Source organism: Lutra lutra, chromosome 10 (assembly GCF_902655055.1).
Source record: "Lutra lutra chromosome 10, mLutLut1.2, whole genome shotgun sequence".
NCBI classification, from domain to species: Eukaryota; Metazoa; Chordata; class Mammalia; order Carnivora; family Mustelidae; genus Lutra; species Lutra lutra.
In genome coordinates, this window is record NC_062287.1 from 71,552,202 (window position 1) to 71,571,841 (window position 19,640).

A 19,640-nucleotide genomic window follows, 5' to 3' on the forward strand; every position below is an offset into this window, starting at 1 on the left:
ACCTATAACCCTCCTTTTTTTTTTTTTTCAAAGATTTTATTTATTTATCCGACAGACAGAAACCACAAGTAGGCAGGGAGGCAGGCAGAGAGAGTAGGAAGCAGGCTCCCTGCTGAGCAGAGAGCGCTATGCGGGGCTCGATCCCAGGAATCTGGGATCATGACCTGAGCCAAAGGCAGAGGCTTTAACCCACTGAGCCACCCAGGCGCCCCAACCCTCCTTCATTCTTAACATGCCCTAACTTACATAAGAAATAGATTTTATCAGGCAGAAATTCCTTCAACTTCTGCCTTCTAAATTCACAACTATGGACAAGTTCCACAGCTTTAGGTCGCAGCCCTGCTCTACCACCACAGTGAAGAAGCTTGAGTGACCTTGTGCAAACTAGATCTCTCTCGGTCTCCATTCCTTGTCTGTAAAATAAGGATAGCAATAGCAACTACCTTGTATGGTGACTGACAATTTGATAAAGCAGATTAAAAGCATTTCACACTGGTAGGTATTCAGTGCTCAATAAATACTAGCTATAGTTAATCCTTTGAATCTTCTTGTGAACCTAATGCTTTTGATTATCTTCCTTTGCATCTTCAACCTCTCCCTTAATCTGTTGGCCCTTTTCTGTCAACATTTTTACCCCCAGTATTTTACATCTTAAAAATAATTGTTCTTAGATAATACATACTTGAGCTATTGTCATCCTACCTCATGCCTTCCACATCCAGTTTTAATAACTTGCTTCTGTCACTGCCTTCCTCACTGCCATCCCCTCCCTCCTCACTTCATTTCAATATGGTTTCACACAACTGCTTTGAAAACTATGTTCATCAAATCAGTGATTTCTCATTTTCCTAAAACGGATCTTTGAGTTAATTCCTTGCTTGACCTGTTAGCAGTACTAAGCATTGTTAACCATCAATCTTTAGATGAATATCTACTCTCGGGTTACACAAAGAGATTCAATAGAATCAATTTCTGTATATCTATATGTTCTTGTTCCTAAATTGATCTCTCTCAAACCTACCTCTCCTTTCATGATTGACTTTCTCAGGAAAGGAAGGAAAGGCAATACCTCTTCATCATCCCAAACTTCACAGTGATTTATCTTCCCTGTGGGTAAAATCAAGGCTCCAAAAGGGGACAATTTGAAATGTTGATACTGAGGCCTGAATGCAAGTCAGGAGGTTTCCTGTTCTATGCCTTTAATAAAATTAGTAGAGAAAGTGAATTGTCAGCTAATTTATTAGGGATACATTTTGGTGAAAGATCATTATGATGTTTGGCCTAGATGCCAAGAGTTCAGGGGATTTGGTTGTTGTTGTTTTTTTTTTAATATAAAATGTACTGTTTGCCCCAGGGGTACAGGTCTGTGAATCATCAGGCTTACACACTTCACAGCACTCACCATATCACATAACCCTCCCCAATATCCATAACCCAGCCACCCTATCCCTTCCCCCACCATACCCCCTTGCAACCCTCAGTTTGTTTCCTGAGATTAAGAGTCTCTTAGGGTTTGTCTCCCTCCCAATCCCATCTTGTTTCATTTTTTCCTTCCCCACTCCCCACAACCCCCCCCCAAATCCCTCATATCAGAGAGATCATACGATAATTGTCTCTCTCTGATAGGCTTATTTTGCTTAGTATAATGCCCTTAGTTCCAGAAGTTTGAAGTTTAAAACCTATTGCCAACTCTTCATATGAGCAAGGGTTCTCAGTGCTTTCACCTACAAAAATAGAGAACAAATTTTCTCCTTTAGAAATTCCAAGTTATATACATGTTGCTTCTGTTCTCCATGTCATTTTTCTTTATTTTTAAACCCTATCTTCTATTCCCCGTATTGTGATTTGAGCACTGTATCTTCTGTCATTCCAATTTTATATTCATTTTTGTAAATTTTATTCCTGAGTTCCAGCAGCTCGCATTTCATTCTTTGTTGTTTCATCATATCCTCTTGTATTTCTGATGTCTGCTCTTATTTTAGAGATTAATCTTCCATTAAGATACTCAGGTTATGAAATGTTTGATCATAATTCTCAACTTTTTATTTATTTTTTTTTAAAGATTTTATTTATTCATTTGACAGAGATCACAAGTAGGCAGAGAGGCATGCAGAGAGAGAGAGGAAGGGAAGCGGGCTTCCTGCTGAACAGAGAGCCCAATGGGGGGCTCAATCCCAGGACGCTGGGATCATGACCTGAGCCGAAGGCAGAGGCCACCCACGTGCCCCAATCCTCAACTACTTTGAGGCAATTTTTTTTTTTTTGGTGTTCTTCATGCAATGTCTATTTTTCTTGATTTTTTCCTCTATTGTAATATCTTCATATAAAGCCTGTGCTAGTTTTTTGTTTTGTTTTGTTTTTTTACTTTTATCAACTACAAATATTTACTGCACCTACTCTGTGTCAAGCACAGTTCTAGCCACTGGAAGCAGAGCAGTGAGCAAAAATCTTTAATGATTTAATGAGGCTTACATTCTCATGGAGGGGTGATACACAAACCTATCAAATGAGATAAACCTAAGAAAACAGGGTAAAGGGATGCAATGTAAGTAACTGAATAAGCTAGGGGTCACAAAGAGTTGTGAGATGAGTTCAAAGAGATAGCAGTTAGGAATAAGATCATTAAAGCCACAAAAGGAACTTTGGATTTTATGCTGAGAAGAGATACTGGAGAGAGTTTTTGATTAGAGAGACATGATCTAATGTAGTTAGGCAGCTCTGTTTGAAAAAAAATGCTATTGAGTGTCAAACGTCAAAATGGAGAGCATAGGTATGAAATTATTGCAAGTATTCTAGGTGAGCACAGGAATGTAGCTTAGAGTGTAATGGTGGAAGTAATGAGAAATTGATTCTGGGATGTATTTTGAAGGTAGAGGCACCAGTATTTGCCAGAAGACTGGATGTAGCATGTGAGAGGGGGGTCAAGAATGAGTTCCCATTTACCTGTATGAGGAAAACTGATGACACATCTTAAATTTAAGCTCTGCCCAGGTATTTGCAGGATTTTCAGATGGAGAAGGAGATAAGCTAACAGTTTTATTGTGATCCAGAGTTATGTGTGTGAACCCCTCTAGCCTTGCCAGTGAAGATCATATGCTACAGTAGAGGGCTCTTCACATGCGGGGTTTTCCTCTCTTCCTTGTTACTTGAACAGACTGGTCCTGCAAATAGGCTCACCTTCAAGAAGACAGTAACTAGGTTTCTCAGATACTGCAGAAGCAAGTCTTCTCCTGTACTCTTCTTTTGACTCTTTCACCCATTTGAGAGTTCCACGTCTCACATGTCTCCTAGGTTTGTTGAAGCTAGAGTTTGCAGTTCCATTTCTCATTTTCCTTATTGCTTTTGGGTGATTTCCAAAAGAAGAGAATTGACTTCACTTTTCTGTCTCTAAACTGGAAGTACACATTAACTTATCACACCAAAATTATTACTGCTTAAACCCCCACTAGTTTGATTTCTGAACTTCAGCTCCCTAGCCCACTCTCAGAAGGCATTCCACAATTACTTCTGGCACAGGATAAACCAAAGGAACATCTGTATGCTCCCCCCAAGGTATGCCCCCCACAGATACCAAACAGTGCCTTCCCTCTTCTCTCCATCTCACCAAACTGCTGTTCACTGCCCTCAAAGCTGCTTTAAGGAGCCTAATTCACTCTACTAAATACAGTGCCTCTTGTGCCTTTACCAGTACTAAGATGTTGCCTCCTCAGGCTGACTTCAAATGGAGTCATTCTGCCTGCCACTCTTCAAATTAAAGTGAAGCCATTTCCAAAAGGATTCTTATATTAGAGATAAAAGTCCTGAAAACTGAGGCTTACAGTTAATGTAATAAACACGAAATTTAAGCTTTGAAAAGCTTCTACACAGAAGACTTTCCTTCCAAAGCCAAAGGAAAACACAACTCATTATAACCCATGGTCTCTAGTTAAACTGGTTATGTGCTTTCCTTTATAAAGCAGACTACTGGTATTAAGTTCTTATGTGGGTCTTGTCTGGAGTATTATCCTTAGACCAGTGGTTCTCAACCAGGAGGGATTTTTGCCTCCCAAGGAACACTTGGCAATATCTGAAGATACTAGTAATCGGTGCTACTGGGAGGTGCTACTGGTATTTAGTGGGCAGAGACTAGGGATGCTGCTACATTTCCTATGATAGTACAGGACAGACCCCCGCAACAGAGAATCATCTGGCCCCAAATGTTAGTGTTGAGACTGAGAAATGCTACCCTTAAACCCAGGTAGGATGGGCTCCTACCCTGGAGCCCATGCCTTAAAGGGCGCTGCATATCACAGATACATTCATCAAAGAGCAAATAGGTGCCTTTATGGCTCAGAATCTGCCACTTGGGGCTGGCATAGTACAGCCTAAAACCTTAAACATTTAACCTTGTGACCAGGAAAATCCTCCACATATTTTGCCCTTTGTCCTTGAAACAAGAGGTGACTCTGTCCAAATTCCATGATGGTGGATGGGTCTTGCCACTGCTAATGTCAGAGACAGACACTGCTTTAGAGTATGAGAGAATCTGAGTGTCGAAAGCATTTCAGTAAGAGAAAGACTAATTGATTTGTCAAATCCTTCTCACACAGATGTAATTCTTGCATAATGCAGTATTGTTGCCTAGCAGGGAAACAGAGTGAAAAGAGTTAGCATTCATACAATTATACATCCCTTAAAGAAGGAAAAGAAAATATGAGGAAAATCTATCTTTTAAAGCAATAAAAGAATCTTCCCAAACTTACGAAAGATATACACTCACAGACTTGAAATCTCTAAATTCCAAAGTAGATAAAGACAAACTCACATCTAGACATATTCTAGTAAAAGTGCTGTGAACCAAAGACAAGAAGAAAAGTAACTGCAGACAGAGAAGAAAATACACATTATCTTTAAGGGTGCAAAAATAAGAAAACTGACCTTTCACCATAAACAAAAGAAGCCAGAACACAAGGTAATGATAACTTCCAAACACTGCGGGGGAAACCCCACCAACAAGGAATCCTATCCACAGTGAAAATATCTTTCAAGAGTAAAGATTAAAAATCTGTGCTGGCCAACCCACACGGGACTTCTGATCACTGAGAGAAAGAAAGCACACTCTGATTTCCACATCCAACCCTCCCTGCTCCTGAGGTCATTTTCCAACCGCAGTAAAGGAGTGTAGACAGAAGCAGCAGATTCACTGGGTGGAAAAAAAACAGACGAGCATGCAAGACTGTCAAGGAGATTGGGATTTGGAAGTAAGAGTCCTGGCGATGGGGGAGCTGTCAAGCCCCAAATCTATACAAAAGCACTCCCTTGGGCCCTTGGCCGACTGCCTTTGGAATGGGTGATGCACCTCCGGGGGAAAATGGCACAAAATGCTGACCTCCCGCTTCTACATTTCCTCTGAATCTTGGCTCCATACAGTGCTTTGACAACTCTCCAGTGCCTTCAAATATGGGGGGGGGGGGGTTGTTTGTTGTTTGTTTTTCTACTTTAGCCTCCTTTTCTATTTGTTCTCATAGAGGAAGTTGATTCAAAGTCACCTTGTCCACCATTGCTCGAAGCAGAATTCTTTCTATAAAATATTTTGGAAAGAAAATTTTAAAGGCCTAAATAAATGAAGGAATTTATCATGTTCAGGATTAGGACACTCAATATTATAGAGATGATACACTTCTCTCCAAAGTAATCTACACGTCATGCAGTCTCAATAGAAAAAAAAAAATCCATTTGACGGCGGGGGGTGAAAGTTGGCCAGTTGATTCTAAAATTTGTAAGGAAATGGAAAAGACCAAAAATTGGTAAGATATTTGTGAAGAATAAAACAGACACCTTGCTTTTCTGGGAATCAGCACTTACTATGAAGCTCCAGTCATTAAAATAGTGTGATATAATAATAGACAAATAGACAATGGAATAGGAAAAGGAGCCCGGAAATAAATTCTCACACATACGAATGCTTGATTTATGACAAAGGTGGCACAGTACAATAGTGAGAAATGATAGATTCTTCAATAATCTGGATATCTACATAGAAAAATGAAAACTGATGTCCACTTCACACCTTACTTAAAAATCAATTCCAGGTGGATTGTAGATCTGTAAAAGGCAAAACAATAAAGCTTAGAAAACACTGTGGGGGAAAAAAAATACTATGGAAGAACATTTTCATCACTTAAGTATAGGAAGACTCTTTTAACAAGATGAAAAAAAAACCAAAAAACAAAAAAAATCCACAAACTACAAAGGGAAAATTTTATAAACTTGAGTACCTTAAAATTAGTAATGTCTATTCATTAAAAGACACTGTAAAAATTCAAGTCACAGAGTGTAAGAAGATACTAGCAATCTAGCAATTCATTATAATCAATACAAGGCTTTGTGTCAGATACTTCTCGTGCTCCCATTTTACTCCATTTTACTCTAGCTATTACTGCAGTGGGATCTCATTTAGCCTCACCTCTCATTTGATGCCCAATGGCTTCTTGGCTGCCCCAATACGGGGTTCATTTGGGAAACACAGTTGGGATATGGAGATATGCGAGACACCCTATGGGGAAAACCCTTGGTCAATGGGGTCCCTGAGCTAGTAGATACGTGATCTTCTCTTTCATACCTCAGATAATTTTGAGGTGTATTTTACATCGCTCTTCAGAAGGCCCCAATAAAATTGAGCCCATTTCCCACCACAGTCACCAGGTTGAAAAGGCACCCTTCTGTTGGTTTCTTCTCTTTCCTTTCCACTTATGTTCCATAGGATCATTTCCCAAGTAAACCATCTTCCTGCAAGCCCTTGCCTTAGGCCCTGCTTTCTAGGAGTAACCCAAGCTAAAATAGACTTATATTCAGAAACCCTACAAATCAATAAGGAAAAGGTATGCAAACCCTAGAATAACAAAACTCCTGACAGGTACTTTACCCACACCCACCAAAAAAAAAAAAAAAAGAGAGAGAGAAAGAAAAAAAGAAAGAAATCCAAATGGTCAATGAACTTTGAAAAGATGCTCAATATCATTAATAATCAGAGAGACACTAATAAACCTACTTCATACACATCAAAATGGCTAACGTTAACAAGAAAGTTCTGTTGTGTAGATTATCTATTGTTGTATAAGTTACCCCCAAACTTAACAGCTTAACACAATAAACATTTATCTCATGGTTTCCATGAGCCAGGAATCTGATTAGCTGAGTGCCTCTGGAGGAGGGTCTCTTACAAGGCTGTAATCAAGATGGCAGCTGGAGCTGCCATCATCTCCAGGTCTCCCTGGGGAAAGGACCCACTTCCCAGCTCACTTACATGACTGCTGCCATCCTCAGGTCCTTGCTGGCTGTTGGTCAGACATCAGTCCCTTGCCCTGCAGTTAGCTCACAACATGGTTTCCCTCACAGTGAGCAAGTAAGAAAGCAAGGGAGAACGCTCAAGACAGAAGCTAGTCTTCTCGTAATCTCATCTTGGAAGTGACATCCTGTTATGTTTTCTCATAACAGGGGCTTACACAGGATGCAAATACCAGAGGCAGAGATCATTGAGGGTCATCTTAGAGGCTGCCACCACAGCAAGGATGTGGTACAACTCGCATTCATCCTAGGACTATAAATTAGTGCTCCTGCTTTGGAAAACAGTTTGCCTTTTCTACCTATACTGAAGGTATGCTTATCTTATCACCTAGCAACTCTACACTGGGTACCTACCAAAAGATGTACGTGCACCAAGAGACATATACACAAATGTTTGTAGCAGTCTTATCTGTGATAGCTCCTGACTGGACATGCCCAAATGTCCTTTGACAGTAGAATGATAAATACTCATCGAATATTCCTCCTATGAATACTATACAACAGTAAAACAAGTGGGATAGAGTTACCAGGATGACTATCATAAATACAGTGTTTAGTGGGAAAAAAAAGGCAGACACAAGGGAATGCATTCTTTATTAGTCCATTCATGCACATTTCAGAAAACAAACAAAACTAAGCTACAGATTGTGATGATGCCTGCTTAGATAGTAAAGCTGTGAAGAAAAAGCAAGTAAGAAGTTACCACAAAAGTCCTCTTGCACAGGAGAGGGAGGGAGGGAGGGCCTACTGAACGGGAAGGAGAGTGGGAGGGGCTTCCGGCTTCCTGGCCAACAGAATTTTTTTTTTCATTTTATTTTCTTTTCAGTGTTCCAGAATTCATTTTTTATGCACCACACCCAACGGAATTCTTGACTGACACAGCGGTTGCACGGGGGCTGGTGCTCTGACCTTTCACGGAGCTCTACATTGTGATCTTGTGTACCATACATATGTATGTTAGACCTTGCCCTCAAGAGAGCTTTCACAAAACCGCATACAAACACACATCCTATTATCCAGCTGCACACAAAAGGGGGCCCGTGGAGGGTCTGGTCTAAGTGCTCAGGGGATGTGAAATCTGGACCATTTCCAGGACTCCTGCAGGTAGGAAATCCTGTCTGCCTCACCTCTTGGCCATGACAGGTTCTGGAAGGAAAGGAAGGCCTGCCTTGTGTTGCAGTCCCTCTTCCCCTTAGAGGACCCAGTCTCTCCCTTGTTCCAGGCAGGAGGCAGCGAGGACTGGCTGAGGGGCCCTCAGGTCAGGAGTCAGGGACAGCTCAGCTCTCAGAGACAACCTGCCTGCCTCGTGACTTCAGCGAGCAGCTGCAAAAACCTTCTTCATCCCCCTCCCCCCACCCCTGCCCCCGCAACTTCAACGAAAAGGTCAAGGGAATTTTCCTCCCCTTTAAATGGAATGAATCCTTCTTGGGCCCAGAAAGAATTATTTATCAAGTGTTCATGGCACTCCCAGTGCCTTTACAGGGCCCAGCCGTGCTCTGAGGCACAACAGACAACTTTCTTCCTGAAAGCTCAGTTTATAGGCCAACTTCAAAGCCCAGGTCCTCAGAGCAGGGCACGAGGCTCCAGTTTGGGAATTGACATCAAAGGGGTAAGGCGCAGGCTGATCTCATTTTGGGTGGACAGCCGCAGGGCTGCAGGGGGAGGCCTCAGAGGATCCGCCTGTCCTCGGTCCCTGGGGAGTTCAAGGAGGCAGCTTGGCAGGGGCATGGCCTTGTGAACCCCAACTTCAAAGCCCCAGGCTGTTTTCACCTGCTGCAGGCACCTGTCTGAAATGGCAGACAGGGGCGCCTGGGGGCTCAGTTGGTTGGGCATCCAACTCTTGCTTGGCACTCAGGTCCCAAACTCATGGGTCGTGAGGTCGAGCCCCGCGTTGGGCTCAGCAGGAGTCTGCTTGAGTACTCTCCTCCTCTGTCCCTACTCCCCTCCAAATAAATACATCTTTTAAAATAAATAAATACATAAAATGGCAGACAGATGGTGGAGGGCAGCAGACTGAGGATAACAGACGACCCCAAACCTGTTTATCCTGACAAATCAGGGAAAGGAGACGGTACAAATGTGGAAGAACCACCTGGATCCCCTCACTTCACCATAAGGATCACGCATGAGAGCAAAGCAGCACAGTGAACCTTGGCTGAGTGCTCTCATGCCAGCTACGGCGTCCAAGCATGATCTCATTCAGTCCTCATGATTACCCAGGAGGGGAGGTACTATTACTCCCATCTTTCGGAGGACGAAACAGAGGCTTAGGGAGGTTCAGGCACTTGCCCAAGGTCAGAGTTCATAAGGGTAGCTTTGAACTGCATACTCCCTCCTCTTAGCTACTACTCAAGGAACTTCTGAAGAGGGTACTAGAAATGATGTCTGGGACCTAGAGTATAAAACACCTAACAGAGCAGAGCAGAGGTAGGCAACATCATCTGAAGAAGAGAGGAGCCTCCCTGGTCAACAAGCCTTGACTTCTTTCTCTCATTCGTTCAGGCACTATTTCTTAGCCCCTTCTCGTGGCAGACATCATTCTGGGCCCTAGAGATACTTTGGACAAGACAATACTCTTGCTTTCATGAAACATATATTCTTGTGGGGGAGACAGGCAATGACTACGTAAACAAAGAATAAGAGCGTGATATGTATTTAATGATCATAACTTAAATGTATGTGAATAACTACATTTTTTTCTCTAGTGCTTCCTATGGGGCCAGCAACTGTGCTTAGCATTTTCTGTGTAATAACATTTGATCCTCACAACAACTCTACTGAGGTAGTTGCTAATATAAACCTGTATCTTACATGCAAGAAACTAAGGCATGAAGAGGTTAAGTAACTTGCCCAAGGTCACGGCTGGCCAAATAGAGCAACCAGGTTTAGATTCCAGGCAGCCTGGCCCCAAAGCCTGTGGTTGTTCCCTCTGCCTCCTGACTGCCTCCTTTCTGTGGTGTCAACCTACTAACAGAAGACTGGCTAGCCACAGTCACAGAGGAAGGGAGCATCTGAGGGGCAGTTCATCTGACTTTGTCCCTAGAGAGGAAGCCGTGGTCCAGAAACATGGCATCAGGTCTCAGGATGGGAGCAGCCTACAGTGGCGATAGGTCCTCAGCTGATGCTTCTCAGTGATACCAGGACTGTCCAAGATTGCCATGGTCTCGAGACTGCCAGGCAACCTTCCAAGGAAGACTTGGCCTCGGGAAGCTTATGTGTGTCAGTGAACACTAGTGGCCTGGGATTTAGATTCTCACCCAATTTTCTCCATCTATCTTCAGAGCCCAGTGAGTGTGACTATTGCCCTGGGAAACAGCCCCAACTCTTGAGGCTGACAAATCTGGGTTCTGAGCCCCAAAGCCCAGGGATGGAGGGCTGGGTCAAGCATACAAAGTAACACTTCTATGTGGGATCCCCAGGAGATGCTCACTGTCAGATCAAAGCCACAACGGCAGCTTCCATTACTCACTAGGCACTGTGTTATGCACTCTCCCGTAGGCCTCTCTGCAGGCTATCCATGAGCTCATCGCTCTTACCAGGGGCAATTCTATTTCAAGTGACCCAAATCCAGAGCCACAGGACAGGTCCACTTCTCCCAGGGACAATTCTGCCTCTGAACATGGATTTGAGGTCTAGGAAGGAGACGCTTTCTAGATCCAAGAGGCCTCCAAAGGCAAACAGGGATTTGGACCAACAGGGAGCCAGGGACTCAAAGGGGACTAGGTGCCTTCAGGGGGCAAGGAGAACCCATATGTGTGTGGAAAATGAGACTCTGTGGAAGCTTCAAGGCCCCAGGACCAGGATGACGAGAGGAACCACGGTGACAGCCCACATAACTAGCAGAACGCCCCAAGATGTCAAGTCAGTTAAGGACTGAGATGCGGCTCCGGGCTCTGGGAAAGCATCTGCGACTGATTAGTGATGTCAGCCCAAGGGCTGAGGACAATGGGAGCCTCATGTCTGACTCTGTGACCTCAGCTGAGGGACTGTGTCTCATTCCCTCTCAGTTCTAAAGCAGAGTGTGAGAGAAAGCTAGCAGCCGAGCAGTCAGGAGCCCCTTATTCATGAGGCCAAAATCCTCGTTTATCAGGAGGCGCTCTTAGCAAGTGCTTTTTCTGGCTCTCCACGTAAAAGCCTTTGAGCAGCTCAGCTGGGAAGCCTCTTGTCTGACCCCTTAGCTGGACCCAGTGAGCTCAGAGGGGTCCTTTTTAGGGTCCTTTTTTAGGGGCTGCTCCAAAGCTCAGCCCTTCCTGGGCTCTTCTGGCCCCTCCAACCATGACCTGCACCCCTCACGGGACAGGAAGGCTCCCCGCACCCCACTTGTGCCCTGGTTCCCACCTCATCTGCATTTAACATCCCTTGTTGGGCTGCGACAGAGAATACTCAACAGACTCATATTAAAAATGCCCTTTAAAATTCAAAAGCTTTGAACTCAAGAAATATCTCGAGAAGTTTTCATGGAAAGTTCAGCTGCATGGGTTCAATTCACTACACTTAGATGCACCTTTTCAAATAATAGGGAAAAAATGTAACAGGGTCAGACCCAATCAATATGCTTGTTCAAACAGAATTGCAGGGACTGTGATGTGCACACATTTTGTACTCTGCCTTTGTACCCGGCCACTCGCTCTGAAGAAAGGTTTCTTTGCTCGGAGAGCAATGAAAGTGTTAGCCTTTGGAGTGGAGGCGGCAAAGCGATGGCGTGTTTACCGGGCTGGGAGGGCCTGCCATTTTTTCAGAGCCCCCCCAGCCTTGTCTCTTTGTTCTTTTCATAACGGCACGAAACCCACATGGGCAAAGCCCCTTGTGCACTCTGGCGTCTGATGCGGAATCAGAAGCAAGGGGCTCCCAGAATTTGCCTACCATGTGTCAGAAATGTGATTTGTGGATTAGACAAATAATTTGCTGCTTCTTTCCCACCTGTGGTGCGAACACAAAAGGACTTGCCATGGAGGACTATACCCACGGGCAGAAGAAAATTCCAAAGCCCAAAAATGGGCTCTTGCTGGGCTGAGCCAGGGTCCACACACACCCCCACCCCTGCCATTCTCAGACTGACTTTGGGCAGACAGAGGCTTCCCTGGGCTTGGGCTGCAATCTATAACAGCCAGGAAAATTCTAGAGAATCCAGTGTAACTGAAAACCACAGCCAAGGGGTTAGAGGGAAGCAAACAGACTCAGGGAAGTTTCTACTCTCACAGCCCGCCATGAAGGCAGGCAGAAAAGTGGATGATGGGGAGCAAACAAAAGGTTTTCAGCATCTCCACCAGTCTGGGGACCTCTACTTCACATGCACTCAGAAATGCAGGTGCATCTCAGCTTGTATCACTGAAACAATGCCCTGGACATGTTGAAGACCTGGGCAGTTCAGGAAGCTAAAGTGGCAATTATCCCTATCCCCCACTGCAGACTAGATCCTAAAGTGTTCCCATCTGTTCTTGCTAAAATTAGACAGACATCTTGGGCTCAACCCAGCCCAGGTTAAAAGTTACAGCTTGGGAGGGGAATGTCGCAAATGGATGCAGGAGCAGCGAGCTCACATTTGTCAACCATGATCCCATTGTTCACAACTCTGCTCAGAAAAAGATAAATAAAAACCAATCAATCCATCAAACTCTGCTCGGGCCCTGTGCCCCTGTTAAGGAGCAAAGCTGGAATCGCTAGGCCACGCAGGGTTTTCCAGGTCCCCACCTGGAAGGTCCCCAGTCGGCGCGTACTTTCACAGACGGCCCCATCTTACCTCAAGTAAGGAATCCTCTTGACTGGGTTGAGAAGGGGGCCGGGCTCTGCTGCCCACTTACACGTCATGGCGGCAGCAGGCCTCTTCCAAAACACATGCACTCTTCCTGGAGTCTGAGTTGAGAGCCTGTCATGCTCTCTGCAGACTGAAGTTTGGGTCACAGTTCTTACAGAAGAGGCTACTCCTTCTCCTGGCTGGAGGTGGAGAGAACAGAGAGCCGCCACCTTCTCTCCTACATGGGATTGTATGTGCGAAACAGAAACTGAGACCAACAGTAAGAAGAAAACCGCAGACATGTTTTTGCTGAAAAAGGTCTATGTCTACTGATGGCCACACTGTGTGTAGGGGGGTATTGGTTCCTGTATCTTCTTTTTCTTTATTTTTTAACTTTTGTACTGAGTTATTGAGGAATATCTGCTCTTCCATGCCCCGCCCCCCCCCCCCCCCCCCCCCCCCGCCCAAATCTCTTTCATCTGTTATGGAGAGATCTTCAAGTAACGCTTAAAACCAGGGAGTTTTTTTTATTTTAAAATTCAAAAAGAGATCGGTAGCTAAAAAAGCAGCAGTGTTCCCTGCTCAGAATGCCCTGGAACCTATTCTCCCCAGTATTAATAGTTGGAAAGTCACTCTAAACCTTGGGTATTCTTCTTGGCAATAAAGAAAAACTGCCATAACAACAAACTTGGAAATACACACATACCCAAGCTGAACTGGCCTCTTGGCTTCTGTTTTAAGCCTACATAACAAGTCAAAATGAATTAAATACAAATCAAGTTTGCAATGGTCCGTCACTAACTCGCCTCCCTGGAACGAGCTGGCGGCGTGTGGGTTGGAAAGGGTCCCTGGGCATCCCTCCTGCTATCTTGGATTGCAGTCTGCCTGCCAAACCAACCCCACACGGCAGTCCATAGCCCAGAGGCCCCTCAACTGGGGTGTTGGGGGGAACCACTGTGAGCAGCAGCTGAAGCCCCCCTAAGTACCCAAAAGCACAGGCCTTCTTCCCCCAGGCCTCCAAAGTCAATCAAGTGTCAAGGAACTGTCAGCAGGAGAAACTTTTCATAAGTGAACACAAGCAAGATCGAGAGCTGACACTGGGGATTTTCCAAAGAAATGGAAAAAAACTAAAGCCACTCATGAGGATAGAGCCAGCAAGAAGCAGAAAGTGTATCAGGTTAATATTTTAATCTGTACATCACATTTTTTTTTTTTTGCAAACCATTACACTTTTATTTAAATTAACTTTTTCTTGCAAAATATTCATTTCATTTTTCCAACAAAATCTTATAAAGGCAAAAATAAAATCTTATTTTGGCAAATGTCATGAAGTTGATACTGGCAGCATATGGAGTTAGTTAAAAATAGACAGCAATTTCTAAATATAGTTAAGATTTTTTTTTTTCCGACCATAGTCAAAGACAAATTTTCATTTAAAGTGTGGCCCCACCCAATGGAGGTTTTGTTTTTTGTTTTTTTTTTTCCTTAAAACATCATTTTCTGTATGCAAAATATCATGAGCTCATGACTTAAATAAAGGGCCACAAACACTGCTCCTGGCTTGGCAGCCCCCTCCTCACTTGAGACTGGAAGTCAAGTCCAAATCCTGCCGCCATCCATCAGGGATGCTGGGGGCACACGGCCTGACCTCTGGCCACCAGGCCCATATCACGGGGAAACTGACCTAGGTTCTCCGGGGCAGGCAGCAAAGTTCTGTCACAGCCTAGTGTGGAGTCAGGGAGTTTTAGGGAGACACCACCCAGTGTGAAGTTTATTGCTTATGATACAATAAAAGGTGCTTCCTCTCACCTTTTCTGTATTTCAAAGGGTATACACACACACACACACACACACACACACACACACATATATATATATATATATATATATTTTTTTTTTAATTAAAGCAAACTGTTCTGTTTTTCCTAAGAGACCCCTTTGCTGAGAGAGCCTCATGAACAGGTTGGGAGCCAAACCTCTTGAATATACCACTGCCCCTAAACCAAACCCAAGGGCCAAGGCACAGACTTGGGCTCCACATGGCAGCCTGCTGGAGTTTCCCTTCCAGAGCCAGTCATCTGGCCAGGTCAGGGACAGCTAACCTCTGCAGCTAAGGAGCCCTCTTCCCCCAGATAGTATGCCAACGAGCCCAACGCCAGGCCCCCCTGGAAGCACATGTCAAATCCAACCTTCACCTGAGTTCATGGATGTTGGACTGGCCCCTGCATGCCCTGCCCTTCTCCCCAGCCCACACCTACCATGCACACGGTACCTGAATCTGTAAGTGCAGCTCCAAAATCCTGTATCCTCCCCTTTCCAGCCATTCAGCCCTTGAGGTGAACATTATAAAATATAATCTGAGTCTAAAATACAGCATCAGTATTTTACAGTGTGTATCAAAAGTGCCTTTGTCATATGTAAAAAGGAGTCTGAACTAAAACAAGTTGAGGGGAGGGTTGTTAGGACCTAGCCCTATGCTGAACTCCCCACAGTTGGTGGACCACTCCTTCTTCCAGCCGGAACCCCTGCTGAGCTGGAAGGGGGTTTCCTTGGGGGTAGGAAGATCAATCTTCTTGGATGAAACTGGTTCCACGGGGTCCCCAGCTCCAGACTTCTCCTTTGCACGCTGGGTCATGGGTCAGTCACTGCCTGGGCTGGCAAAAAGCACAGGACACAATAAGAGGCTGGCAGGACCCCAGCCCACATCTGGGGAGCAGACAGTGGGCATGTCTGTATACGCACACAACAGGGAATGGAAGGCTGACAAGACAGAGAGCAGCTGAGCAGGGGACTGGGGCGATGCGGCCGCTGCTGGGGGACCCTCAGCTTCTAGGACCCATGGGCATTCAGCTCCACCCTTTCTTCACCCCTTCCACGTCTAGAAAGTTTTGCCAGACATATGTTGGCCCCTAGATTGGGTGTCTGTTCTGATAAGGCAAAAGTCCTGAGCAAAGAGGACTCCGGGGTCTAGTTCTGGCCCTGCTCTTCATTCACTGAGTGACTCTGAGTAACGCTTGCTCTCAGCTTCCTCTCATTTTATTAACCTAAAAGCAGAATGGTCATACCCACCTCCTAATGAGGATCTACCCTAACAGGAGGGCAAACAGGAATATGGATGCACTCTGAAACAAGGCATTAAAGGCCTATCTCACAACTACAGGGGTGTCAAAAGCCAGGAGGAACAGGGCCTCACCCCTGCCTCTTCGTGGCCTGGCAAGGGCCACATGTGGCATGTAGCATGGCATCACCACACTCAGATCTCCAGGAGAAATCCACACACCCTACTGTGGCCCCAACAGGTCCCTGTGACCTTGACAAAGGATGTGGCTGGAGCATTTCTCTGTGGTTCCTCGCTCACTTTCTAAGGGCCTGGCCCAAGCCGGACAACCTCTTCCTTCTACCCTCAGGCTTGCAGGGCATCAGGCTGGGGGACACCTGCTGAAAATCACGAACCCCACCCCCAATGCACACACTCTCTGTCCCTCCCTTCTCCAGACACCCAGAGCTCCTGGGGGTGCCCAGATGCGTCCACGGTAGTGATAGGGAACAAAGGCTCTGAACTCGCACCATAGGGGTTCAAACCCTGGCTCTGACACTTAGAGCTTCAACTCCTTGGGCAAGTCCCTCAAGGTCTCTGAGCTCCATTTCCTCCCCTGTACAATGGGGGCGAATGTCTTCATAAGGTGGTTGTGTGGATCAAAGGAGATGCTTAGCACAATGCCTGGCACATAGCAAGTACGCAACCACGCTACCTGGAAGTACACACAAAGGAAAGAGAGGGAAACCCTACAAAATGATGACAAGATGAAATGTCAGGGAGAGGACCACTGAGACTTCTGGTATGACTGTCCCTTGTCCAGGTGAGGCAACTGGGCTCAGGCCACGAACTCACCCCAAGACTGGTCCAGACACTGGGCCTCCTGGCTCCTGCTCCAGTGCTCCTTGCCTAATCCCTCCCTGCCTCTCATCACTAAATGCTCTCATGGGGAGGCCCCACAAGGGGTGGGACCAGAACATTCTTGAATGCCAAGGTGCCCTGGTGGCCTCCCCCCAAAGCTTCCCTTCTTCTCCCCCTCCTAAGTGCTCAAGTGCTGAAAAGGGCAGTCCTAGTCCTTGCTCTGACACCAATTCCACTTGGCCTGGAGTGAGCCTCTATCTCCTCACGGCCCCAGTATCCTGGATTTTTCTAGTCTTCCAGCTTTTCACATTCTCTGGCCAGAGCCCTGAGAGCCTGAGACTAACTTCCACCCCCAAGCTGGCAGCCTGGCCTGCACTGGTTCCTCGGGGCACTGGACTCCCTGCAGGAAACAGAGCTGGGGAGAAGGGGTATAGCTCCTGCTTCTATTTCAGGGAAGCAGGGGGCCTGGATCACCCAGCCCCTACTGTAGCGAAGCCACGGAGAGTTGAGCTCCTAAAAACCCACCATCCCCCACCTGCCCACCAGTCCAGGGCAGTCTCCCCAGCGGCGGCTTTGCCAGCGGAAGGAAGGAAGCAGGTAGCACTGCAATCACCTCGGCGGCGGGGCGGGGGGCATGCTCGGCGCTAGGGGAGAGGCAGGCCAGGCAGGGCTCTTACTTGGAAGGTGTTAGACAAAGGTGTAGTGGAGTCCGTTGCTTAAGGGGGGGTAGGGTGGCACCGTCCTGGAGGACAGGGGGGCGTTAGGCGGGAGGAGGGCCAGCTGCTGCGCTAGACGGGCACACAGGAATTAAGCGGGGCGTTAGGCTCCTCATCTGCTCCTGCAGCACCAGATGCCCCAGGCTCGACAGGGCTGGAGGGGTGTGGGCCACACTGCCTGTCACTAACGGCCTGGGCAGCATACCCATGGGGGCTGGGAGGGCCTGGTTGGGACAGGCTTGCAGGTCCAGATACTGCCTCTGAGCTAGAGAGAGGGAGCAAGAGCAAGGAAAGGCTATGGCAAAGGTGGCCACTTGTGGAGAGGGGCGGGAGGCCCTGCTAACTGCCCTCAGGGTGCATGAGCCCTGGCAGGCTTGCCTGCCAGCCAAAGGAAGCTGAGCTCCATGTAGGTAGGGCAAGCACAGGCCAGACAAGAGGACACCTATGTGGGGGTGGGGCAGTACCCCTGCTCAACATGGAAAGGAGTCAAATGACCCACAGGGAGCCCCCAGGATCACTGGGAGGAGGGGTCTGGGTGAGTCTTCAACTGTCTCCCCGGCCACACCAACTACCTCTCAGTCCACTTAGCAGTCTCCAAAGCAGTGAGGACAGCAGGGGCTACAGGGACTCTGTGCAGGGTCACAACATGGGGGAGGGGAGGGCAGAAAACAGCCTTCCTCTTGTCCAAGGTCACTCCCCTGGCTTCTTGAAGCGATGTTCAAGCTCTCCTCCCCAGACCAGACTTCCAGGGCCAGTCCCCTCGGTCCAGCAGGCCCCACCCTTCATCACTTCCAGACCTGTGGCCAGGGTTGGGGGCCTGGGGGACTGTGTGACAGCACTTCAGGCTCTATGGTCACGCCCTCTCCGGAAGGCCTAGAGCACACCTGGCCACGGGCGCTACCCAGACACACAGTGGCCCCTACATCAGGGGGACAAATAGCACTGGGTCAACTCGGAGGGCACACACAGGGAGCGGAGATGTGGGTGGAGGGAGGAGCCACAAGTCTGTTTCCTGGCTGAGAGAGAAAGCCTTGTACACACACTCATACATACACGTGTGCACATGCACACAGACCCCCTTCCCATCCCATGGTGTTTTTTCCCCACTGGCCAGCAAAGAATCCCACTTCCCAAGTCCTGGTTACTAGCAGAGGCCATTCTGACAAAGCAAACAGTGGCTTTGATTTGGGGGCCAAAGCAGGGGTCCCAGGGAGTGCTCAAGGGTTCCCCTTTGCCTTGCCCCAGCAAGAAATCCAAACACCAATGCTTTCCTGTCCCCCTTCTTGTGAAGCCAGAAACCTTAGCCTTGGCCCTATCTCAGGGGCCTGAAAAACCTATTCTTAACCCACATTCTCAGAGAAAGCTGAAAAGCAGCACCACTCCCAGATTTAAGGAGGAGCTCGAGACACCCTCTCCTGGACCTCTAGCCTCTGACACTCCTGAACCTCAGTTCTCCCACCACCCGCCCCGCCGCAGCTCACCTCCCAAACCCTGGAGTGCTGATGGGACTAGAGGACACGCCACTCGCCCGCAACTACCACGCCTGACAGCTGGCTTTCCGCACACTCCCTGACAGGCCATGCTGGGCTCTGAGCCCAAGCAGGGCTGGAGGCTGGCACCCCCGGCCTCACCTGCCACCTGCTTGCTGCGCTGGGAGGCCTCGGAGGCCAGCGCGTAGGAGATGTTGATGATGCGTTCCTGCTCCTGCAGCTGCAAGTCCAGGTCGGCCGCGCTGTTCCGATCCCGGCCCGATGGCGGCTGCAGGTTGCACATGCTGCAGGAGGGCCAGAAAGCAGGCTATGGGCCCTCCCCACCCCACCATCTGCCCCAGGACAGGAGGGTCTCCGTGGCCTAGAGGCTCTCGCCCTTTTAGGGGGCATCGGATAAACACAGAGCGCGCTCTCCCTAGACAAAGGCATATGTGCTTCTCCCAAACACCCAGCCGCAGCTTTGTTCCTCCTCTGGG

At 47.2% G+C, this 19,640-nt stretch overlaps 1 protein-coding gene across 13 annotated transcripts in view; it reads right to left on the bottom strand.

Moving 5' to 3' along the window:
* Positions 1 to 14,233: 14,233 nt before the first annotated feature.
* Positions 14,234 to 19,640, bottom strand: part of PLEKHA7 (pleckstrin homology domain containing A7) — a 216,371-nt gene continuing 210,964 nt past the window's right edge. For 6 of the 13 annotated variants that reach the window (XM_047747419.1, XM_047747418.1, XM_047747422.1 and 3 more), the window contains 3 exons: positions 19,306 to 19,448; positions 17,636 to 17,746; positions 14,234 to 15,714 (listed from right to left, as the gene is read on the bottom strand). In XM_047747419.1, coding sequence (XP_047603375.1) covers positions 17,646 to 17,746; positions 19,306 to 19,448 — 244 coding nt within the window. In that variant the 3' untranslated portion in view covers positions 14,234 to 15,714; positions 17,636 to 17,645. The remainder of the gene's footprint in view (positions 15,715 to 17,635; positions 17,747 to 19,305; positions 19,449 to 19,640) is intronic. The other 7 variants (XM_047747421.1, XM_047747431.1, XM_047747428.1 and 4 more) reach the window with 4 other exon arrangements.